A 22,717-nucleotide genomic window follows, 5' to 3' on the forward strand; every position below is an offset into this window, starting at 1 on the left:
GTAGTGTTGCAGACTGACAAATCAGATGTCCGAACCCGGAGATATTAACAACCCGTTGAAAATAGCCCCAGAATTAAATACTTAGATAAATCATAAAAAAATATTTGCAGTAGAATTTTTTTTTTGAAAACCTTTTTTTTACATCATACACTGGTTTTCACAGGAGTATTTTTTTCATGTTTAATATATGTGTACATGACGACATCCATATTCCGGGTAGTAAAAAGGAAGGAAGTTCCCTATGACTCGAGACACAGTGCTTTACATAGGAATTGTTGTCTAACACTACTAGTACATTGACCAAAGAATAGAATAGAAAATAAGCGTTGCAATAGCCTACTAATACTGTTCAATATACTAGCACATTTTGGCTTTTTAGGAAATAACAGATTAGCATGGAAAAGTAGTAAAGTATAAAAAAGTTAAAAAGAAGTCTTACCTTGTGAAATAATATGAATCAATCACTTCAAATTCTTTAAATCCGTAATCTAAAACAAAGAATGATCACTTCATGAACTAAAACAGAAAGAGAAGTACACCTACCCACATAAAAAAAGAAATGTAAAAAAATATTCATAATTATTGTAGCAATAAATACAATTTCTAAATGTATTGTTATCAAAATCGCGGCATTGCAGGTTTTGGTAAAAATCCTTGTACCAGAACCCAAGAGCAAACACAATCGTACCGACGAAAAGAATGGTAAGAATTAATTGAAATTTCCTTGGTGTAAAGTTGAAACACTTCATAACTCAAAATATAATATTAATATCTACACAAACCAATTAATAAGTTTAAACACTATTATTATTCACTTTACAATACAAAACTATAAGAAATAAAACAATTATAATCCCTTTGATAAAAAAATATATATGCGGAAACATGCGGAAACGATGTATTATCAATAGATAGAAGAACCTTAATGTACTATACACACTCAAGTTTGATAATTTCATAGGATACAATATAATATTTAACAACTAACCAAATATTGGCGTAGAAAAATCTCTTTACCCAAAGTATAATCTAAAATCGCTTTTATAGCCGGCAAATTTCCGGAAAAGTCAAGATCGGTCAAAATGTCCGCCCACAGATATTTTAAATCACAGATAAATGAACAGGGAGTTGTGTGATGTGTGAGCATGATAAATATAAAACAAAGAATGTAGAATTAACTATAGACAATGAACTAAAACATTTTTTGTGATTTGTAGGTAGGTAATTATTTTTTTTCCTTTATGATAAAATTCACTCAAATTCTTTTTTCATATTCTGTTTTTCCTGCTCCTTACACAAACTAAACCTCACCACAATGTATGGCGAAAAGTGTTTTTCCATTGAAGATTATAGACTAAGTGTAAAAAAATTAACAACAAAAAATTAAATTTCGTAATGTATCCGAAATAAAACACGTTTATTTGATTTAAATTCGACTTAATTTTTTTGATTTGCAAGAGCATGTATTGTGACGCGTTTTGTTTTGTTAAGACATTTTCAACTCGACATTTTTTCTTCAACTTACAAAACAAAACGCGTCACAATTTACCCTCTTGTATATAAAAAAAAATAGAGCTAAAATTCAATAAACGTGTTTTATTTTGATACATTACCAAATTTAATTTGGAATTATACCCATTGTCTGCATACACAATAAATAAAAGGAACATTTTCTCTACTTTTATATAAACATAAAAATATATTACCACCGGAAAAAATATTTAAATATTATATGCCATGTTTTGGCCATAATAACACTGATATGTAGTGAGTTGTGAAGTTGAATCTATTATCGTAGTTGAAAAAGTAATATTATTTATTTACAATACCTGTATATTTTTAAAACTATGTGTACTTTTAACAACGGTAAAATTGAGTAGTCAAAAACAAAATCAGTATAATCGGTCATATCGTAAATGTATAATATTTATATTGTAAGTTTTTTGTTAGAGGTTTATATTATATTACTTATTTATAAACGTTTTTATGATTTACCCAAATATTTTAATTTTATGACCATTTTCGACCATAACTCACTTTTAAAAAATGGGAATCGATTTATGATAAAGCTGGATTCAAACCTGAAATATATGAGCCACAGAACAACAACCCGGTTACATACTTTGTAAATTAAAATTAATGGTTATCATGGACCTTTTCAGTTTTTAATTATCTCAAATTTTTGTAGAGAACTAATATCGACTAGGTTCCTATATCATAATAAATATTACCTACGTAAAAAGTCACTCTGACCAAAACTTACATAAAATATTATCAACAAGTGAGTATACAATTTAGATTGTTGACTCACTGACTCACCCGTACCGTAGTATCAACGAATTAATAAAATAATTAAAAATATTGATAAGAATGTAAAGTACTGGTGAAAAATCAATTGGTTAAAGATTTGTTTTGTTATTTTAGCATCTGAATATTTTTTTATTTGGATGGCGCGGATGGCCAAATAAAAAATAAAAAACCGTTTTTCGTCTATGGTTCAAAAATTGATGTCAAATAAATAGTTTATTATAATACAGTAAAGTCAAAGTAATGTCAAAGTCAAAAGTCAAAAGCATAAATAAACTTAAACTCACTCACCGCGTTGCCGGCAAAAAATAACTACAATTTTACGTGACTAAAAAATACGTTATTAAGTAGGGTTCTGGGATAATATTAATATTTCATATCCCTTTTACCGTTAAGTGAACAACCGAGGCACGAGCGTTTGGAATTCAAAATGACTGGTGTCCTCTTTGAAGATATTTTTAACATTAAGGATATGGATCCTGAAGGCAAGAAATTCGATAAAACCAGCAGACTACACTGTGAATCAGAATCCTTCAAAATGGACCTAATTTTGGACATAAACTCCTGGCTTTATCCAATGGAGTTAGGAGATAAATTTAGGTTAGCAATTTTTAAGGTTAAATTTATTGTTTTTTTTACCTGTAAAATCGAAAGAATTTCATGTCGAATTTAAAATCAGTTTAAAATTGATTGTATTTCTTAGTGAGATAAACAACTTGCGTATGTAAACAAAACCTAGTTTTGCATATTTTCAATATTTAATAAAATAATTGTCTGCATGTTTGAAATGCATAATTTGAACGCATCCAATTATTTCAATATCTCAAAATTGATATTACGCTTGTGTCCGGGCAGAATGAAGATTACAGTTCTATGTGTAAAATAGAACTAGGAACCTAGATGAGACATGAGTTTTTGACTCAATAGCCACTCTCTGAAATAAATCCTGGAAACGGAAATCAAATGGAAATGAGTCTATCTCAGAGTGTAATAGTTTCACATTTGCCTGACTCGCTTGATATCCTGGGTTCAAGTCCTGACAAGGTGGACATGGAGTATTATTTTTTACATGTCAATATTTCATAGTCCCGCACTGGCACCTGAAGCATATTTACATTTGTTATATTCTATTCTTATAGTTGGAGGTCAGTGCTAAATCCTGACATCACTGTGTAGATCTATAGTGACAGGTCCCTCTAAATTAATTCTTGCCCTCTAAGCCAAGGTCTTTAAAGAACTGGGTTACCGAATAGAGGAGGAGTGCTTTGATATATATTGCTAATTCTCCTCCTCAGTTTCTTAAAGTATCGGGCTATTAGCGAGCACTCTCACATCCTCAAGTTTAACCAGTCGTTCCTTGAAGATCCCACCTTCTTTTGTGATATAAAAAATCACATTCACATAATAATGTAAATAGGCATTTCATCATCTGCTTTACAGAACCTAAACCTAGAATTTGCAGAAAGGTTCATTTTAGCAAGTTGTTTATTCAATCTGGAGTGCCTTGTAAGGGTAATAACCTTTACTTGGTTTCGGCTAAGTTTTATTAAGTCGACAGCTAACCTTTGCGAGTGCCCCTTCAGTAGTTTCTCCGCATGGTGCTGACCAGGTGCTTTTTCCCAAAGCATTATGCTCTGCCTCCAGGTCCATGACATAAATTCATTACGAGGAGCACATTCCGGGAACCCACAATAGGGCGTTACCGTTAATGTTTAAATGTCCTGGTACCCAAACAATATTATGCTGTCACACTCACCAGCACAATTAAGCGCCTGGGGGCATTCCGAGATTGATTTATAATGAATTTCTGCTGAGCTCGGGGCTTTTAGAGCTGCCGGACTATCTGAGAGAATAAAAAGTTTTGTTTTTGTGCTGTCTGCGCACCCGGTGTTCCAGTAAAGGAATTATTTTAAAGAATATCGTGATTTATGAGTAGGTGACTTCTTTTAGCAAACTGACCATATTTTATTTATTATCATCAAACAAGTATTTATTTTAGATTGGTATTGGCAACGACATTACGGGAGGATGGTTATCCCGATGGAGGAGAATGGAATCCCGAAGATAAAGAAGCAACAAGGCAGGATAGTTTTGAATATGTCATGTATGGAAAAATCTATAGGTAAATCTAATTTCGATTTATAAATTTCTTTTTTATCAGAAAATTTACGTCAAGGTTACCTTTAAAAGGTAAATAAATGGCAGACAAGGATTTTACAATTTATTCCCATTTAAAAAAGAATTGACAATGAATTATGGCATGAAGTATAGCATATTTATCACCTCTCAACACATGGCCAAAATATGAAATCTTATGGAGCTTAGCAGTGGTGAATAGTTCTCTATTAGTATTGGCACTACGTAATACTTCATTGTTGGTTATCATATCAGTCCAAGATATTCTTAAAATTCTACGGTGGATTCACATTTCAAATGCTTCAAGGCAGTTTATAATATTAACTTTAAGAGTCCACGCCTCTAAACCGTACAGTAAGACAGACCAAATATTACATTTAACCATTCGTTTTAAAATGACAAAATCGTATGATTTCCTAATTTTGCGTTCGTTTCACCAGACTACAGCCGTAAGCCCTGTAAATAACTTCCATTATAGTCATCTAGGGTTAGACATCTGTCAATATTTACTTGTTTATTTATGCTACTATTGCAGGCAGCATTACTTTACAGGTTTACTCCCATTTTGTAATGACAGACCGTAAAATAGAAAAAAACATAATTTCAAAAGCATCATATAACAGTAAAATATAAACACAAATATACATACCATGTAAATACGTGCTTATATCATTATATTTTGCACAAGAACAAGCAAAGTGGTCCAATTATATTGAATTACAGCACGGAACTCACAGGCTTAAGAAAAATCACATTTAGTTGTTTCACTGGAAATCGAACCCGTAGCCCTCTGTGCGTGAGAAAAGCCTCTTCAAGAAATTGCAACACAGAGGCCGGCTATATATGTACATCTACGGCAAAATTATTACAGGGACAGAACGATGGCAAGTGTGATTCTAAAGCTGTTTAATTTGTTACCGAAAAATATTAGCAAACAAAAATATATCAACGATGGAAAGAAAAAGTTACTAAATGACATGTAGTCAACTTTACAAAAAAGCCAATGAAAGTTTTTTTAATGAAAAATCTCATATGTATTTACAATTTTTATTTAAATTATGTAATCGCACTAAAATAATATGCATAGATGAGATATTTTTATTAATAAAAAAAAACTTTAATTGGCTCTTCTGTAAAGTTGCTTGCTACATGTCGCTTAGCAACTTTTTCCTTTCCACCTTCTACATATAAAAAAGATAGACAGTTAAAAGACAGTTAGTGTTCTAGTTTACGTTATCTATTAAGTGTTTTGTAATTTATTATAGGACTGGTACGGTCATGTCTCAAAAATGAACACCACCAGACTCCCTTATATTACACTAAATACATAATCAGCCTCACAGGACTCGTCCTTGTAGAAGACCTCCCAAAAGATAAAAGGACAGTTGGAATCCGCCTCACAGGAGAAGCAACTGTCTTCAGGAAGAACAGACCACGCAGGTCTATGTCTATAAGAAGATAATTTATCATATAATAATATTATTTGTCAGCATCATCATTCCCTTTCCGCACCTAATGATGCATAGGGCACTGCATTTGTACACCAATCGCAGCATATCTTGATTATTTTTGTTACATGAAGGTAAGATGATGATGACGCTTCAGGTACCAGTCCACGGACTATAAAATATTCTAGTGCAAAAACACCCTCCTAAATAAATATTTCATATCAACCATATCGGGAATCGAACCCGAGATCTCTTGCATGGCAGGCTTACACGCTGACCATTACACCACGAGGCCGATGTACCTATGTATAAATAAAATAAACACATTATTATAAAAACAAACAAAAAATGTAACCTGCAAACAAGCATCGTCTTTGCTGGAACATAAATACTATTATATATGTTTGGTAGTTGAAAGATATTTTTGGGAAATAAATATTGTTTTTTTTTTTTAAATATAAATACACACACATAAATTAACAACCATCTAAATACTGTACATATGGTATTTATCACTGATTGTGCTTTTTATAATTTCAGGATAGAAGGAGATGAGGCAGCAACAGAACCGTCTTCAAGACTCGCTGCGTATGTAAGCTTCGGTGGACTTCTCATGCGTCTTCAAGGAGATGCTAACAACTTGCATGGTTTTGAAGTGGACCAGCATATGTACTTACTAATGAAGAAATTAGCCTTCTAGTACAGATTAGAAATAAGGTTGGTCATCCTCGAAATGTTTTTACAAAAGATTTTGCCGAATTTTACTCGTAACATCAACATCTGTATTCAAAGCAACCGCAACAATATGTTTGAAGGCAAAGTAAAATTAAAATTTTTATTTATGTTTTGCACCACAGCAGACCAGGGGCCCAATGAGGAAATTCAGTGTTTTTAAAAAAATTCAAAATATTTGTTAATAGACAATTAAACTAAGCCAAAAATATTATTTTTCAATTTTTATATATCGTATTACCAGTGCTATGGTTTTTTTAAGTTTCATATTTCTGAAATAACTTCGCGTGTGACGTCAGAGGCTCTCTTCCGCTTATTCTCGATCAGTTCTGCCCATTGGTCCATTCACGGCAAGCAAACCGGAAATCTTCCATAATGCTCTTATCATTGGTTGATTCATATGAACCAGTGACGTCGTTCAAAGTAGTCCGCCTTTATTAAAACGTTTTTTTTTTTTGTACATTTTCAGGAAACTTAGCTGTACAATTTAATGCTCCAATTTTACCTTTTTTGTCAGAAAATTTCTTGAGATCCTCTGCAAAATGGGCTTGTATTAAAAAGAGTTAAGGGTTATAATGGTAAAAAATTAAGTAATACAAAGTGAACTATGGAATATTTAATTGTGTTCTTGTAGAAATTTTAAATGTGTATTTATGTTTTTTTTTTCAATAAACTTTCACATTCATAGTTGTCATCATTTTGGATTTAATTATTTACCGATATAATAACCAATTATTTTTTTATATAAATTAAAAAAATATTCTTCAAAAAAAGCTTTTCTTTTATTCATCCCTCCTTATGTATCCCTCAAACAGATTTATTTTTCTATCAAATGGTGCACAGAAAACATCAGGGAGAAGGAAGCTAATATTATAGTCGGTGATTTTAATATTAATATGCATAGTAATAATGATATTTATACCAAAAAGCCGACAGATATTATAAATGCAAACGGAATGAAACAACTTGTCCAAGAATCTACAAGAGTAACTCAAACGTCAAAAACATTAATAGATCTGGTCATAACAAATGTATTTGAATTAAGAATAAATCTACTTGACACTCCAAAAATTACGGACCATACTATCATACAAATTTTGTTAAAGAAACTAAATACAGAGAAATCTACTATATCATATTCTAAAGTATACAGAAATTATAATCAATATGATGAGACGGAACTTGAGTATAAATTAGAACAGTGTAAATGGGATCAAATAACACAATTAGAATTTAATTTAAAAGTAGAAAAATTTATTGAAAATATAAAACTTACTCTTGATAGCATTGTACCAATAAAACAAATAAAAATTAACAGTATACATAACAAATGGTACAATAATAAATTTAAAAATATGCAGTTCGAAAGGGACAGACTATATAAAATAGCAAAAATAACTCAAAATAATGAAGACTGGAATAAATTTAAATCGCAAAGAAACAAATACTTAATTGAATTAAAAAAGAGAAAAAATGAATACTTTAAAACAAAAATTGAAGCTGAAAAGGAGAATCCAAAAAAAATGTGGAATACAATTAAATCATTGTTAAAAAGTAAAGAAAAACAAATAAATGAAAACATACAATTTCCTAATGGAATAGAGGGATCTAATATATCTAATAAATTTAACAAATATTTTATAAGAAGCGTTGAAGAGATAAATGAGAATATAGAACATATAAATTATAATTTTAACTTAGATGAAGAACAGGAAACCAAATTAACATTCAAAAAATTAACACAAAAAGATCTTTACGCAATAATTAATACAATTAAATCAAAACCTAGTCCATATGGAATTTCAATTAAATTATTGGAAAAGACTCTACCCATCATAGGAAATTACTTATTGGATATTATAAATGAATCGTTATTGCATGGAGTCTTCCCGAAATCATGGAAAACATCATGTGTCATTCCAATAGCAAAAATAAAAAATTCAGTGAAGTGTGAAGAATACAGGCCCATAAACACCCTTCCAAAATATGAACAATTATTGGAATATATTGTAAAGAATGAGTTAGTTAATTTTTTGGAACAATGGGAAGTATTATGCAAAGAACAATGTGGATTTCGAACCAATCAATCTTGTGAAATGGCTATTAACTTGGTGTTAGAAGATTGGAAAGAGGAAACCGATAAGAACATGTTCGTAATTGCAGTTTTTTTGGATTTTAAAAGAGCCTTCGAAACAAAAGACCGAGAAATAATTATTAAAAAATTGAAAAAAATAGGAATAAAAGGAAAAACTATAAAATGTTTTGAAGAGTACCTTGGCGATAGATACCAAATAACGAAGGTAAATGATGAAATTTCCGAGCCCCTCAAAATTTCATTGGGAGTACCACAAGGATCGGTTCTCGAACCGGTTTTGTTTATTATATACATAAATGATATTGTCGAAACATTAAAATATTCAAAAATAAGACTCTTTGCAGACGATGCCTTAATATATATATCGGGAGAAAATTATAAAACAATTATGGACAGACTAAATCATGATCTTAATAATGTATCACTGTGGCTAAAAATTAATAAATTTAAATTAAATGTTAACAAAACTAAATATATGAATATAGGAAACAAGAATAGAAATTACACCATCAATTGTAATAGAAAATGAAAAACTTAATGAAGTCACTGAAATGAAATATTTTGGTGTAATGTTAGATTCAAAACTTACATTTCACCAAAACGCTAAGATGGTAATTAATAAGATTGCAAAAAAAATATCAATTTTGGGAAGGATCAGAAGATTTATTGATAAGGACTCTTGCAAAACTATTTACAATGCAATTATTGAACCACACGTTAATTACTGTAGTAGCATTTTATTTTTATCAAACAAAGAAAACATAGATAAACTAACTGTATTACAAAATAAAGCCTTTAGAATCATTTTGAAAAAAAAACAGATACACGAGGGTAAAGTCGATGGTAAATGAAATGAAATTACTAACATATAAACAAAGAATATTTTACAATACAATGATATTTGTTCATAAAATTATAAACTCTTATAAAAAAACAGAATTTTGGAAAAAAATTGATCGGAACCAGCATGAACACGATCACAATACTAGAGAAAAGAACAAAATTAGACTTCCATTTAGGAAAAAGGCAAAGTCACAAAATTCCATTTTATTTAAAGCAATTAAAAAGTATTACGAAATGGAAAAAAATATTTATGAAGAAAAAAACATATCAAAATTTAAAATAATGGTCAAGACATATGTGATAAACAATTTATAAATTAAATATATTTGCAATGTTATTATTAGAACACACATAACGATATGTATGATATGTGTGCCCTACTTTATTTAATTAAAAAAAATATATATATATATATATTATTTACGTAGATACTAGGTTCATAGGCTTTCAGCCTGTAAAAGTTATTTTTTAAATGATAAACTAAAATGTGCTTACCTACTGCTTTTATTTTTCACATAATATTATGTTAACAAGGATTAGTATTGACAAGTTTATGTTAGAAAAAAAACTGAAAATACCTCATATCTAAAGTACTTTGTTTTCTACTTGTCAAATGAGGTAGTTTACTACTACTCAACATTATTGTGTTTTAAAAATCTTATACATAACAACAACACACGCACTTCTCAAAAATTTCTCAAACATTGTTGAAAAAATAAATTATTTACCCGATTGTATAGTGTTATCAGAGACGCATTCCGCGGGTGAAATAAATTATTATATACCAGGGCCCCGATAACAATAAAAAGTTAACATTTATCTTCAATTTTATTTACAAAGTAAAATTAAGTTTTCTGTACGAAAACCAGAATATGCATACTTTTTTTTAACATGTTCAATCATAGGTTACCGATGAAGATACTTGAAATATTCACGCAATACTCGTTTTCGTACACAAAATCGATTTTTCTTTATAGACAATCGAAGATAACTCCCATTGTAAACAGGGCCCTGGATACACTTACCATACTACCAGTAACCAAACTTAATAAAAATTGCGGAGTATTAATATTCATATCAATGAATTTTGGCGTAATTAGAGTAAAAGAAAAAAATCATGTAAATAGTGTAAACATTTTAAATATTGAAGTGAAAGATTTAAAAAATATTTTAACATAATTTTTATTACCGTACTCATTTATCAATAATTCCGTATTCTACAGATTAATTAAAAAATGTTAAATGGTTTTAGAAATAAAAAAATATTTTTGCCGGCGATATGAACTTATATATTGAAAACGACTGTTCGTCAAATGACAAAGATTATTACCTCAATATGCTAGTAGAACTAAATTATTTATCGTGCATAAATTCATTTACGCGAAATGTACAAGATCAACGGCCCCCATGCTTCGATCACGTACTTATTTACAAATATTGACGAAATACATAACACAGTAGCGGCAGTTATTCACACAACAATTACCGATCATTACTCGTGCATATTTAAATACACGTATAACGCACAACTCGAACATTACTACCCCCAAACAAGATAATTGTTGCGATCCTAAAATAAAAATACACATTATGGAAACATTAAAAAATAAATTAGCAGACAAAAACTGGACAGATTTAAACCAAAGTGATAAAATCATTAATAAATCGTCTTCTAATTCTAAACATAAAATGAAAAAATATCCATGTATAAGCCTATCAAGCCGTGGATAACTCATGGTCTAATAGTATCAGTAAGACACAAGGATATGCTTTATAAATTACGAGTATCTTCTAAAAAAACTAATGACGAAAATTTCCGCGAACATTTCAATAAATATAAAAATAAACTATTTTGTATAATAAAATCAATAAAATATACAAAAGAAAACCCATTACATAAGCAAAAGTCAGAATTGTCTGAAAATAATAGCCTGAATGTATATGGAATATCATAAATGAAATAATAGATTAAAAAAAACATGCATTTTTTTAATAAATACAATATTACATGAAGACTCTGAGTTGCATTCGAACGAACACCCGCAAAAAGTTGCAAATATAAATATATAAAATAAATACTTTTCAAACGTTGGAATAAACCGTGCACAAGATATTTCATCAAAATCAAACATAACAGATACAATTTCGTACATAAATACAGTATTGTGCGAAATTAAATTAAGAATAATTGTTGGCATTGTTTACGTATAACAACACTCATATGTCAATTTGACAGTTGTTTAGCGCCAAAAATTATGACTTCCAGTTCATTAATCCTTTGGGAGCTCATATTGGTGTTTTTTGGTGTACTATCTGTTGTTTTTTTTTTACATTTTCTCAATAAAGGACTTATTTTATAAATTGCTTGCATATTAAACGGTGTTTTTGAGTTGGTTTCAATCGTGGATATCACGCCGAGGAAAGGGGAAAAGATTATTACCTTTAGTGAACATACATCACTGACTCAGAAGGAGATTGCTAATGAATGTTTTGTGAGTCAGGGAGCAGTCAGCAAGATTATTAAGCAGAAAAGAGAAACATGATCAGTTGAAGCAAAGAGAATTGGGAAATGTGGAAGAAACCGGAGAACTAGTGTCCGAGATGTAATATCTTTAATCAGAAATAGTAAGTTAAACCTCAGACAAACAAGTTACGTACTCCAACGAGATTTGGCAGCCACTGGGATGATGATACATGACTCAACAGTATGAAAAAGACTCGTTGAAGCTGGAAGAAAAGCAATTCGACCACAGAAAGAACAACTCCTGTCGGCACGTATGATGAAGCAAAGGCTCATTTAGACTAAAAAATATATCAAATGGACTGTAGAAGACTGGAGAAAGGTATTGTTTTCAGATAAGACATACTTTCCCGTGTAGGGATATCGCACAAAAATTGTTAGAAAAAGTGGGGATGAAAAACTTACTGTGGCTCATATTGACCAAACGGTGAAATATCCTGTGAAAAAGATGTTTTGGGGCTGCTTTTCGTATATGGGGACCGGATCTTTGACACCAATAGAAGGAATGATGAATAACCTAATGTATAAAGCTCTATTAGAGCAGCACTTTAGTTCAGAACTGAGTAAATGTTGTCCTAATGGTGGGGCTATATTTCAACGGGACTTAGCTCCTTGTCACGTATCGAAGTTTATGCTTAAGTATTTCAATGATAAAAATATAACTCTTTTAGAAAATTTGTGAGCGATTTGTAGTTCTAGGATACAAAAATTTAACTGCACCACCAAGATAAAGATTATAAAAGCTGTTATTCAGGTGTAGTTTTGAGGTGACAAAATAAATTAAAATTGCTTAAGTTTAATTGATTCCATGCCAAAACGTATTCAGGCTGTTATAGAAACAAAAGGAAAACATACATCCTATAACATAAAAAATATTTTATGATTGTACGTCACCTGTAACTCAAAATATCAACAAAAAACGTATTTTATGATTACAAGGATTTTTATTCCATTAATTCGCATAATACTGTACTGAACACGGTAACACTCTTAATATATTTCGAAGCACCACATAGAGTGAAATAGAAGAAATCAATAGCATGAAAGGAGGCTCATCTCCGGGTTTCGATGGAATTTCTGCTAACATATTAAAACACATTACAAAACAAATTTCGACACCACTGAAACATATAATAAATATAAGTTTTAAAAGCGGTAGGTACATTCCCTTCCAATTATAAGAAAACTACAATTAATCAAATACTTAAAGCAGGGAATCCCGAAAAAATAACTAACTACCGTCCCATTTCAGTCATTTCAAATTTAGCTAAAAAAAAATTAAGAAAGTTGACTGAATTTATAAAAGGTAATAAATTGATTCACGAATATCAATTTGGTTTTATGGAAAATAGAAGCACACATGATGCTATTGCAAAATTATCCACGTACATTCATAATTCATTGGACAAATAATTGAAGTACATTGGTATATTTATTTATTTTTAAAAAGCATTTGATATTATATCACACAATACTCGTATACTTATATTAAAAGAATTAAAGGGTGTGGGAATGCCATTAAATGGTTAACAAGTTATCTCTTCCACCGACCGCAAATGGTAAAAATAAAAAAATTCATATAGTCAAATGGGGGCTAGCGATTTTGGGATACCCCAGGGTACTGTGATAGACCCACTTCTGTTTATTCTCTATATCTATGACATATTCCATCAAAATTTTAGTTAAACAATAATTTCATATGCCGATGATACGGTTGTTATAGTTAAGGGAACTAACTGGAACTCAGTAAATTTAGTAGCTAATGACGTTATTAATGAATTGAAATTACGGTCTGACAAAAACATTTTATCTTTAAATACGGAAAAGACAAAAACTATCCCATTTTTATTTACAAAACTAATTTAGATTCAGTAATAAAAATAATTATTCACCAAAGCAATTGCAACAAAACTAACTGCGATCTAACATGTTCAGTAGGTACTAGATACAACAGATAAAATTAAATATCTTGATGTATACATAGACCAAAACTTAAAATGGAAAGATTATATTAGTGAACTAGTTAATCGTATTAGAAAATGCACATATATATTTATAAGATTAAGGAATATTTTAAGAATCAAAAATTTTAAAATAGCATATTACTCAATTGTTTGAAAAGAACAGGCTCAGACAAAATTGTGTATCGCAAAATATTGACGTAGCTACCTTACGATACCTTATACGTTTTTTTTTTTACACAAGCTTAAACCGGTTTAAACTTAATCGGTTATTTTAACAAATACAAGCTTAAAACGATTAAGTTTTGGTACCTTGATTTATATTTTTTTAATTCAAGGAAGGTCTCGAAGTTTTACTATAAATAATCTTCACCTTATAAATATTATATTTTTGTTGATTTTTGCATAAATTATTTATGCCAGTTGGTATAAAATTATTTATCTACTTTTATATCAATATATAAAATCAATTCCGTAATATACTCGTAGGAAGATGCATGCAATATGGACAATGTTTGTTGTTAGCAACGGACAAAGTTTTACTATTCCATTATGACAATAAAATCAAACTATCAAGATCTGATCAAGTTTCAAAAGAAATATTTAATTAAATCCAATTAATGGAGCTTTCTAACTTTAGTAAACGTAGACCAGCTTCTTATCAACACTTATACACGGTATAAGGGTGACAAAAAGTAATGTACAAAAAAAATAACTCGAACTTTTCGCAAATTTAATATAATCTACATCGCCGCTTGCCGCCCCCCAATGGATCCCCTAATGGATCCCCACTACAAACAATGAAACAAATCAACATTGATAATAAAAAATAAAAAAAAATTACAAATAAAGGGTACAGGATATAATGGATGAATGTCAAAAAATGAAATTTTGACAAATAATGTTTTTTAAGTTTTCAAATATCTTGGACATTAAAATAAACTTATAAATAAAATTTATTATATAAATAAAAGACGATTGATACTTTAATCCACTAATTTGGAATATTCAGTGACCGGTTTCATCGCTTTCGCGACATCTTCGAGACTGGTATCTTTATTAAGGAGTTCAATGTATTTATACAAAACAGAGGTAAGGATAGATAATTCAAAGTTATATTAAAGTAAAATCATAATTTACAAAAATCACACTCACGAAGGATGGGACACTAAAAATAAAATAAAATACTTAAACTCATTATAATAGCATTATATAAACTCATTAGTTAACCCGAAAAAAATTTGATAATGATCCTTGAGATTAAAATAACTTTATTTAATTTACTTTCATATAACTTTGAATTATCTATGTATCCTTACCTCTGTTTTGTATAAATACATTGAACTCCTTAATAAAGATCGATAACTCCTTAATAAATGAACTCCGATGAACTCCTTAATAAAGATCCTTAATAAAGTCTCGAAGATGTCGCGTAAGCAATGAAACCGGTCACTGGATATTCCAAATTTGTGGATTAAAGTATCACTCGTCTTTTATTTATATAATACATTACAATGAACTTCCATCAAGAATTTTCACTTACAAACTTAAACGTTTTATAAATATAAAGTAACCTGCTTAATATTAAAGAACCTATACTGTTTTATATGATCTAAAATGGTTTTCATTCATTATTAAAGTATCGCTTTGTTTCCAGTATATAAATGACAACCACCCTTTATCCCCTGTATGCATTTTTTCAATTGTTTTGGAAAAAAAGAGCCTTTATATCAAATTTTACAAACAGAAATTTAGATCGTGTGAACTGCCGTGAGATGACATTATCAGTTTAAAACACACAAAAAATGTCATTCACCTTTTAAACTTATACTATTCTAAGAGATATTTAAAATGTTAGTTAACAAGTAACTAATTTAGGGACTTATTAGCTGAAGGCTTTAATTGAATACTAATGAATTAGCTGATGTCAAAATTCTTTCATTTAAACAGAGGACCGCCCAAAGTAGTGTGGAGAACCAAAGAGGAAGTTCAGTGGTTTTTAAATACATATTTTTTTATTTGTAAATAAACTATTGAAATTTGCCAAAATATTTCATTTTTTTTATGTATCGTATTACTAGCGCTATGATTCTTATAAAGTTTTATATTTTTGAAATTACTTCGCGTATGACGTTTCAAGTTCTTTTCCCCTTCTCGGTGAGTTCTGCTGATTCATCAGCCAAATTACCGTAAACCGGAAATCTATCACAACTCTCTTATCATTGGTTGATTTGCAAGAACTAGTGACGTCATGCAAAGTAGTTCATTTTTATTATAATACATTTATACATACGTATATTATTTCATACATTTTCAAGAAACTTCGTCGATGATTTAATGCTCTAATTTTCACAGCGCGTAAGAATAGATTTTTATATACAATTTCCCGTAGGGCTGAACTTCATCATTAGATATGACAATAAATATTATCAATTACTTTTAAGAAGAAGTAACGTGCAACAAAAATATTATTTAAGTCCGAAAAATAAAATTTCAGCGATTTCGACAGCACGAAAATTTATTTAAAAAAAGCCTTGAAACAATCAAATAATTGTCCTGGCAATACAGTATTTCGTGGAACTGTTCGACTTTTCAAAAACATGTTTTTTTTTTATTCTTATAGTTAAATAATTATTTAGTTATTTTTTAGCAACTAGAAAACAACATTCATTAATAATTATATATTCTGGATTATTTAATTTCATGTGTTTATTTATAAAATGTGATATAAAAAAATTGAGGCACACAATTTGAGGTAGGTGCCCGTTTTGATAAATAATATACGTAAGAAATTACTTTCAATATTGTGCTTTAAGTTTTGAGAACTGTCGGAATTCGGGCTTTATTATTCAATAAGACGAATAAAATCGCAAATTCACTTTTTATTCGGAAATTGTACCGAATTTCCCGTTGATTAGATACTTTTCACCACACTTCTCTTTCTGGGAAATTTTAAGCTACTTTGATTGTAAAATAGTCGTAATAATTCAAGTAACACGCAATATCGGGAATGTGATAATGATTATAATAAATTTGGTATGAAAACAGAAAAATCTAGATAAATGCGTGTTTGGCCAGAAAGGTATTTTTTCGATTGCAACCCAACAGCTATACATAACGGTACACTTAAGGCTGTAGTCTGATAAAAAGTAAGGCAATCATACACAAACAAACCATCACCCCGCTTTCCCGTAGGGGTATGCAAAGAGGATTGAACTCAATATCACTCTTGTCTTTGCACGCAGACCTCGCTTCATTTACGTTTATACATGCAAGCACGCCGATTATTCCATATGCATGTCCATTTTCAGGTATTTTTTTAATGTTGTAGTGCCATTTCTTTCTTTGTCTTCCTCGTTTTCTGGATCCATCAACATTTACAGCGTAAATCCTTTTAGCCGTTCTTTCGCTGTCCATTTGTTCTCATGTCCAAACCAACGAACCACTGCTTTCTTGATTTTGGCGATAATGCTATTCTGAGCCTTACATAATGCACGGATCTCAACATTTGTGCATTTATCGTTTTACCACATATTCGCCTGAGAAATGGCATTTCGACAGCATTCAGCCTACTCTCATAACTGTTTTTCCAATCCCGCGCTTCGCTCCCACACACAAGGGTCGGCACCAGAAAACGATAAGGGCAGGTCTGACGGTCATAAAAACGTAAACAAGATGTTGCTATAAATTAAATATTACAACCAGAATTATCTACTTTAAAAAAAAAAATACAATTCTATAAAAAAGGTTTCAACTAAAGAATTTCAATAATTTTTTTTTTAAAGTATTACCGAATGCATAATTTTAAGTAGAAATAAAGGAAATTGTCACAAAAATGTATGTGATTTAAAATGCGTGTATTTCTTTTCAAAAACAAAAAATTTAAATTTGGCCTTGGCCACTTTCATGTTCAATTTTTATCTTCAAATTAATACAACAGATTTTAGTTCAATACTTAGTCTTTATTGAGATCCCGGATACCTAAGTTTAGTCTAAATTTAAAGTGGCGTAATCTGCCGGTCTAAAAGTAATTATATTTTAGTAACATAAATTTTTTTTGTACATTTTTTAACAGAAGTACCTATAAAAAATATTGTTTTCGTGTGATTTATGTTTTTTTATTTTTTAATTATTGCGCGATTAAAAAAAACATTCGTTTTAAAATGGCAAAATCGTATGATTTCCTAATTTTGCGTTCGTTTTACCAGACTACAGCCTTACCCTGTTTTCAGCACTCACCCACCTTTCAAAATCTTTCTTAGTCTTTCCGTCGCTAGTAAACATACTTCCCAAGATACACAAATTCTTCTACCTGATTCAAAATATCTCCGCTCACACTGATCTCACATTTAGTTATAATTTCATCCCTTTCAAAAACCATTACTTTCGATTTATCTACATTCATTAGTAAATCGCTTTTCTCGCATACACCGTCGAGTTTTGTTTCCAAGAATAATAATTGCGAGACTTTGCAATCATACAATTTTGGCATTTTAAAACGTCGTTCTTTAAAAATCGCGACATCAAAAGCAAATAAATATTAGATAAAAACTATAATTTTCTAAGATATTTCTGATAAAAAGTAAATTTAAAAGTTTTATGTATATAAAATATAAATTACCTACTTTTGATCGGCAGAATACGCCTTTTGTAAAATTAGGCTGATTTTACTCATAAACTCATAGAGACAAAGTATTTTAATAAAATTTGTTTTTTCGACGAATTTATCACGATAGATTTACGTAATAATATGGGAATGGTGAAAGAAGTTCGAAATAAACGGCGGCCTCCGTAGTATAGTGGTCAAGACGCTTGACTCACAAACTGAAGGTTCCGAGTTCGATTCCCGGTGAAAACGTAAAAATTTAACGTGATTTTTCTCAAGCCGGGGTGTTCTGTGCTGTAATTCACAACTGTAATTTGGCCTTCTGGTCTGTTGTGGTTAAAAAAAAAGTTAAATACATTTACGTAAATAATACGACAAAATGACCACAAATTTAAGCTATTGCCATACGTAACAAACTTAAAAAAACTGTTCTTAATGTGTCCGTTTCTCTGACGTTCATTTAAAATATCTTTTCAGCATGTTATATTTTGCCATTTTCCTTAATTCTTCAATTTTTCACGTCGTGACGTAACGTAACGACTTAGCGAACAATATATTTAATGATCGCATTATTTCCTCCGTAGTATTCAATTTATTATTTTGGCCAATTTCGCAAAATTATCGCGATTATTCGAGTGAAAAAAATTCCGGGTATTACGAACTAATTAACTTAAAAAATATGTTATCTTGATCCTTAATTGCATACGCGTTAGGCACCAGTTTACCAAAACGTGTTTTGAGGACTAGAGGAAAAAAGCTATACTTTTACATGGGCCTTACTCATAAACTTGGCATAAAGTTATACTTAAGTATAGTGGTATAATTCGAATAGGAATACCATACTACCATGTACCATACATTCTACCACTATAATAAGGATGGTTTTCCCATCCGAATTATACCACTATACTTGCCTATGGTTATGTCTGTTGGAAGGGCTACCGCATGCTAAACAATATCGCTCTGTATATTGACCTGTTCCATGTATCCGAAGGGGTTTTCCGGAGCAGGATTCTCCTACTACTTTGACATGAGTCTCTTTCATGTATTTTTTTCTTTTTTATAATATGTACGCATTGAATATATGTTTGCAATGTATAAGTTATATTTAAATAAATAAATTGAATTGAATTGAATACAACAAATAAAATTAAATATATTTGTGTATACATAGACCAAAACTTACAATAGAAAGACCATATTAGTGAACTAGTTAATCGTATTAGAACATGTATATACATATTTACAAGATTAAGGAATGTTTTATTTTATTTTATTTTATTTGGGATTTTTAAAGCTATTACATAAACAAAATAAGTAGAAATATAATTACAATGCTAGAGTTAATTTAAAAAATCCACTGTAAATCTAATGACACATAACATAATAAGAAAAGAATTTACGTAATTGTATGTGTGTGACGTTTGAATTCATGTGTATGTGAATGTGTGAATGCGTGAATGAATGAAGGAGAGGGTACATGTGCGCGTGGGAATGAATGAGGGAGAGGGTGCGTGTGTGGGGGTGCGTAAGTATAAAAAAATAATTGTGTAAAACTAGTAATTATATTAAAAATGGTACAAGAAAGAGCTTGGTAAAAAGTTTGAAACCTTTTTGTTGAAATTTAAATCGAGAAATGTTATAAATTGTATTATTTAAAAGAACATTCAAAACCGTATTCTGAAAAAAAAACATTTTATTTTCAAATTAAATTAACACACACTGAATGAATAATGTGCGACGAGTCCCATACAATACGGTAGGTAACCACAAAATGCAGAAAACTAAAAACTTTTTTGTTTAATATTGAAATAACATTATTTTTCTAAGAAAACAGCAGAAACCCCTGATGACTACTGTCTTCAAGCGGAGACGATACGTTTGGATGAGCCATATACTTCGGATGCCTCCTAAGAGCCTTAGGAGAAAACGCGGTCTGACTTTTATTTATACAAACGTTTTTTTTTTTCATTATTTATTTAACTTTTTGTACATAATATTAATTGTACGATGGCGGGCTTATTTCCAAATTGCAATTTCTTCCAACCAACTAATAAAATAAAAGTTTTTTTTTATAATTCAAGTTACAAAACATATTCAATTGAAAATAAAAATAAAAAAGCTAAGGATACATAAAAATAAAAATAACTGTATTTGTATATAAATTACCTTAAATTAATACAATTTCTCAACGGGAAAAAGGATTTCCGTATTCCCGTGTTTTCTCCCTGGATTTTGGCACGAGAGCCGTGATATTTTTACACGTTATAGATATGTACCATTGGCGTGTCTCTGTTGTTTTTTTATTTTTTAAATCGTATTTTATGGGAGCTAGGACCATATGAAAATCCATAAAAGCGCCCAGTTTTATCCGCCATCTTCAAATGTACGGTATACAATTGAGTAATAATATTAAAAAATGAAAAGGTGCCGGCATAGAAAATTTCATTCTACTACTCGTTCTCAATAAAAATCGAAATTGATTCAGTTTTAGTGTACGGAAAACGGGACAGCGAAACCTCGATTTTGTCTATTTTAGTTGAGCATCGGGCATGTAATAGTCAGCGCGTTTGCCTACCATGCAAGAGGTCTAGGGTTCGACTCCCGACATCGTTGATATGAAATATTTATATAAAAACGTGTTTTTACACTAGAATATTTCATCGTTCCTGGACTGGTATCTGAAGCGTAAGACTGATTATCTTACCTTCATGTTGCAAAAATGATCAAGATTCGCTGCGATTGGCGTACCAATGCAGTGCTCTATGCAATGCTGACTTTGTCTACAGTTCATGTCAGACCTACGGGACGCGAATCTGACTTGGAAGGATGCGCAGAAGCTGGAAGCTGACGGAGATGCCTGGAGGTCCTTTGTGGACACCATACTTCTTTGAGGCTCCGACTAGGAAGCGGATATGGAATGATGATGAGTAAATAGAAAGGTTTTAAAACTGATTTATAATGACCATTAGTTTTTATATATGTTTTGCACCACAACAGGCCAAGAGACCCAATTAACAATGGCAAATTATAGTATAGAAGAAAGCTTATAGTATTTGGAAATTTGTCATAATTCAAGGATTTCACTAAAAATGGCTTGAAAAAAATATCTCACCGGGAATCGAACCCGGAACCCCGAGCGTTCAGTGACCTTATTTAGCCATTACACCGTGGGACCGACAAATATGTTGAGAATTTTTATTACTGTTGTAAAATTTTAATTATCCCAATTTAACTACAAAATTTTATCTTCCAACCTTCAATAATAATATGGCGCACTTTAATGCATTATCACTTTAAGATTGTATAATAATGTAGAAAGTAATGCTGATATTGATATCTTTAACTATACATTAAATAATTATAGGAAAACTGTAACGCAATTTATAAAATCGAATAGTCACTTATGTTAGTTAGATTAAATAATTTGTAATAACCTGTTAGTATTACTTTATTAAAATAACTTTTATAACAATCATAAATTTCAATTTGGCCAGGTTATTTAAAAAAATCTATAATAAACTTTTTTCTTTAATTGAACAATATCTAAAATAACAATTTGTCATTATTATACCAATGTTAAATGTATTATTTATTATTTGTGAACCATAATAAATAAAAAAATAAAAAATGAGTGCTAGACGTTATACGGATATGCAGAAATCCGTAAAATTGGATTAACTTTGGAATTAAGGGCATGTTTTGAAAGAAAACGCATTTTTTGTTGCTTTGAAATAATACAGCGAATTGAAATCACATTAAAAACTTAATCAAACGTGTCCAGTAGAGTTAATTGCTTTGATGAAGAAACTCGATTACGAGCAGCGAGATCCTTACTTCGAGGTTTTATTTCCTTATAACGATCCAAATGAATGGAGTTTGGATAAACGGAGTTCTACTGTATATTGCAATGGCTTATAACTACTGTATATTGCAATGGCTTATAAGTACCAGTAAGAGTTAATTTAAAATTGGTATACTATTGTATTTATACATTTCTCAGAAGTATTTTACTTCAAATGATTAATTTGTTGTCTTTTTTTTCAAGGGCTTATGCGTTTAAAAAAG

The 22,717-nt window shown here is 30.3% G+C and overlaps 1 protein-coding gene across 1 annotated transcript; it reads left to right on the forward strand.

Moving 5' to 3' along the window:
• Positions 1-2,518: 2,518 nt before the first annotated feature.
• LOC148270555 (DNA-directed RNA polymerases I, II, and III subunit RPABC3-like) lies at positions 2,519-7,320 on the forward strand. The gene is made up of 3 exons (XM_088242401.1): positions 2,519-2,907; positions 4,307-4,429; positions 6,432-7,320. Exons 1-3 carry the CDS (start codon positions 2,738-2,740, stop codon positions 6,589-6,591), a joined length of 453 nt encoding a protein of 150 aa, XP_088098527.1. The 5' UTR covers positions 2,519-2,737; the 3' UTR covers positions 6,592-7,320.
• The last annotated feature ends 15,397 nt before the right edge of the window (positions 7,321-22,717 follow it).

The sequence above is a fragment of the Micrasema longulum genome, unplaced genomic scaffold (genome assembly GCF_059751315.1).
Source record: "Micrasema longulum isolate JH-2025_06_02 unplaced genomic scaffold, ASM5975131v1 h1tg003732l, whole genome shotgun sequence".
In the NCBI taxonomy this organism is placed as follows: domain Eukaryota; kingdom Metazoa; phylum Arthropoda; class Insecta; order Trichoptera; family Brachycentridae; genus Micrasema; species Micrasema longulum.

Bases quoted from the DNA above. Each gene is read 5' to 3' on its own strand.
- LOC148270555 (XM_088242401.1), top strand. From the start codon at position 2,738: ATGACTGGTGTCCTCTTTGAAGATATTTTTAACATTAAGGATATGGAT. The intron at 2,908-4,306 runs GTTAGCAATTTT...TATTTATTTTAG, and splicing joins GAGTTAGGAGATAAATTTAG to ATTGGTATTGGCAACGACAT. The intron at 4,430-6,431 runs GTAAATCTAATT...TTATAATTTCAG, and splicing joins ATGTATGGAAAAATCTATAG to GATAGAAGGAGATGAGGCAG.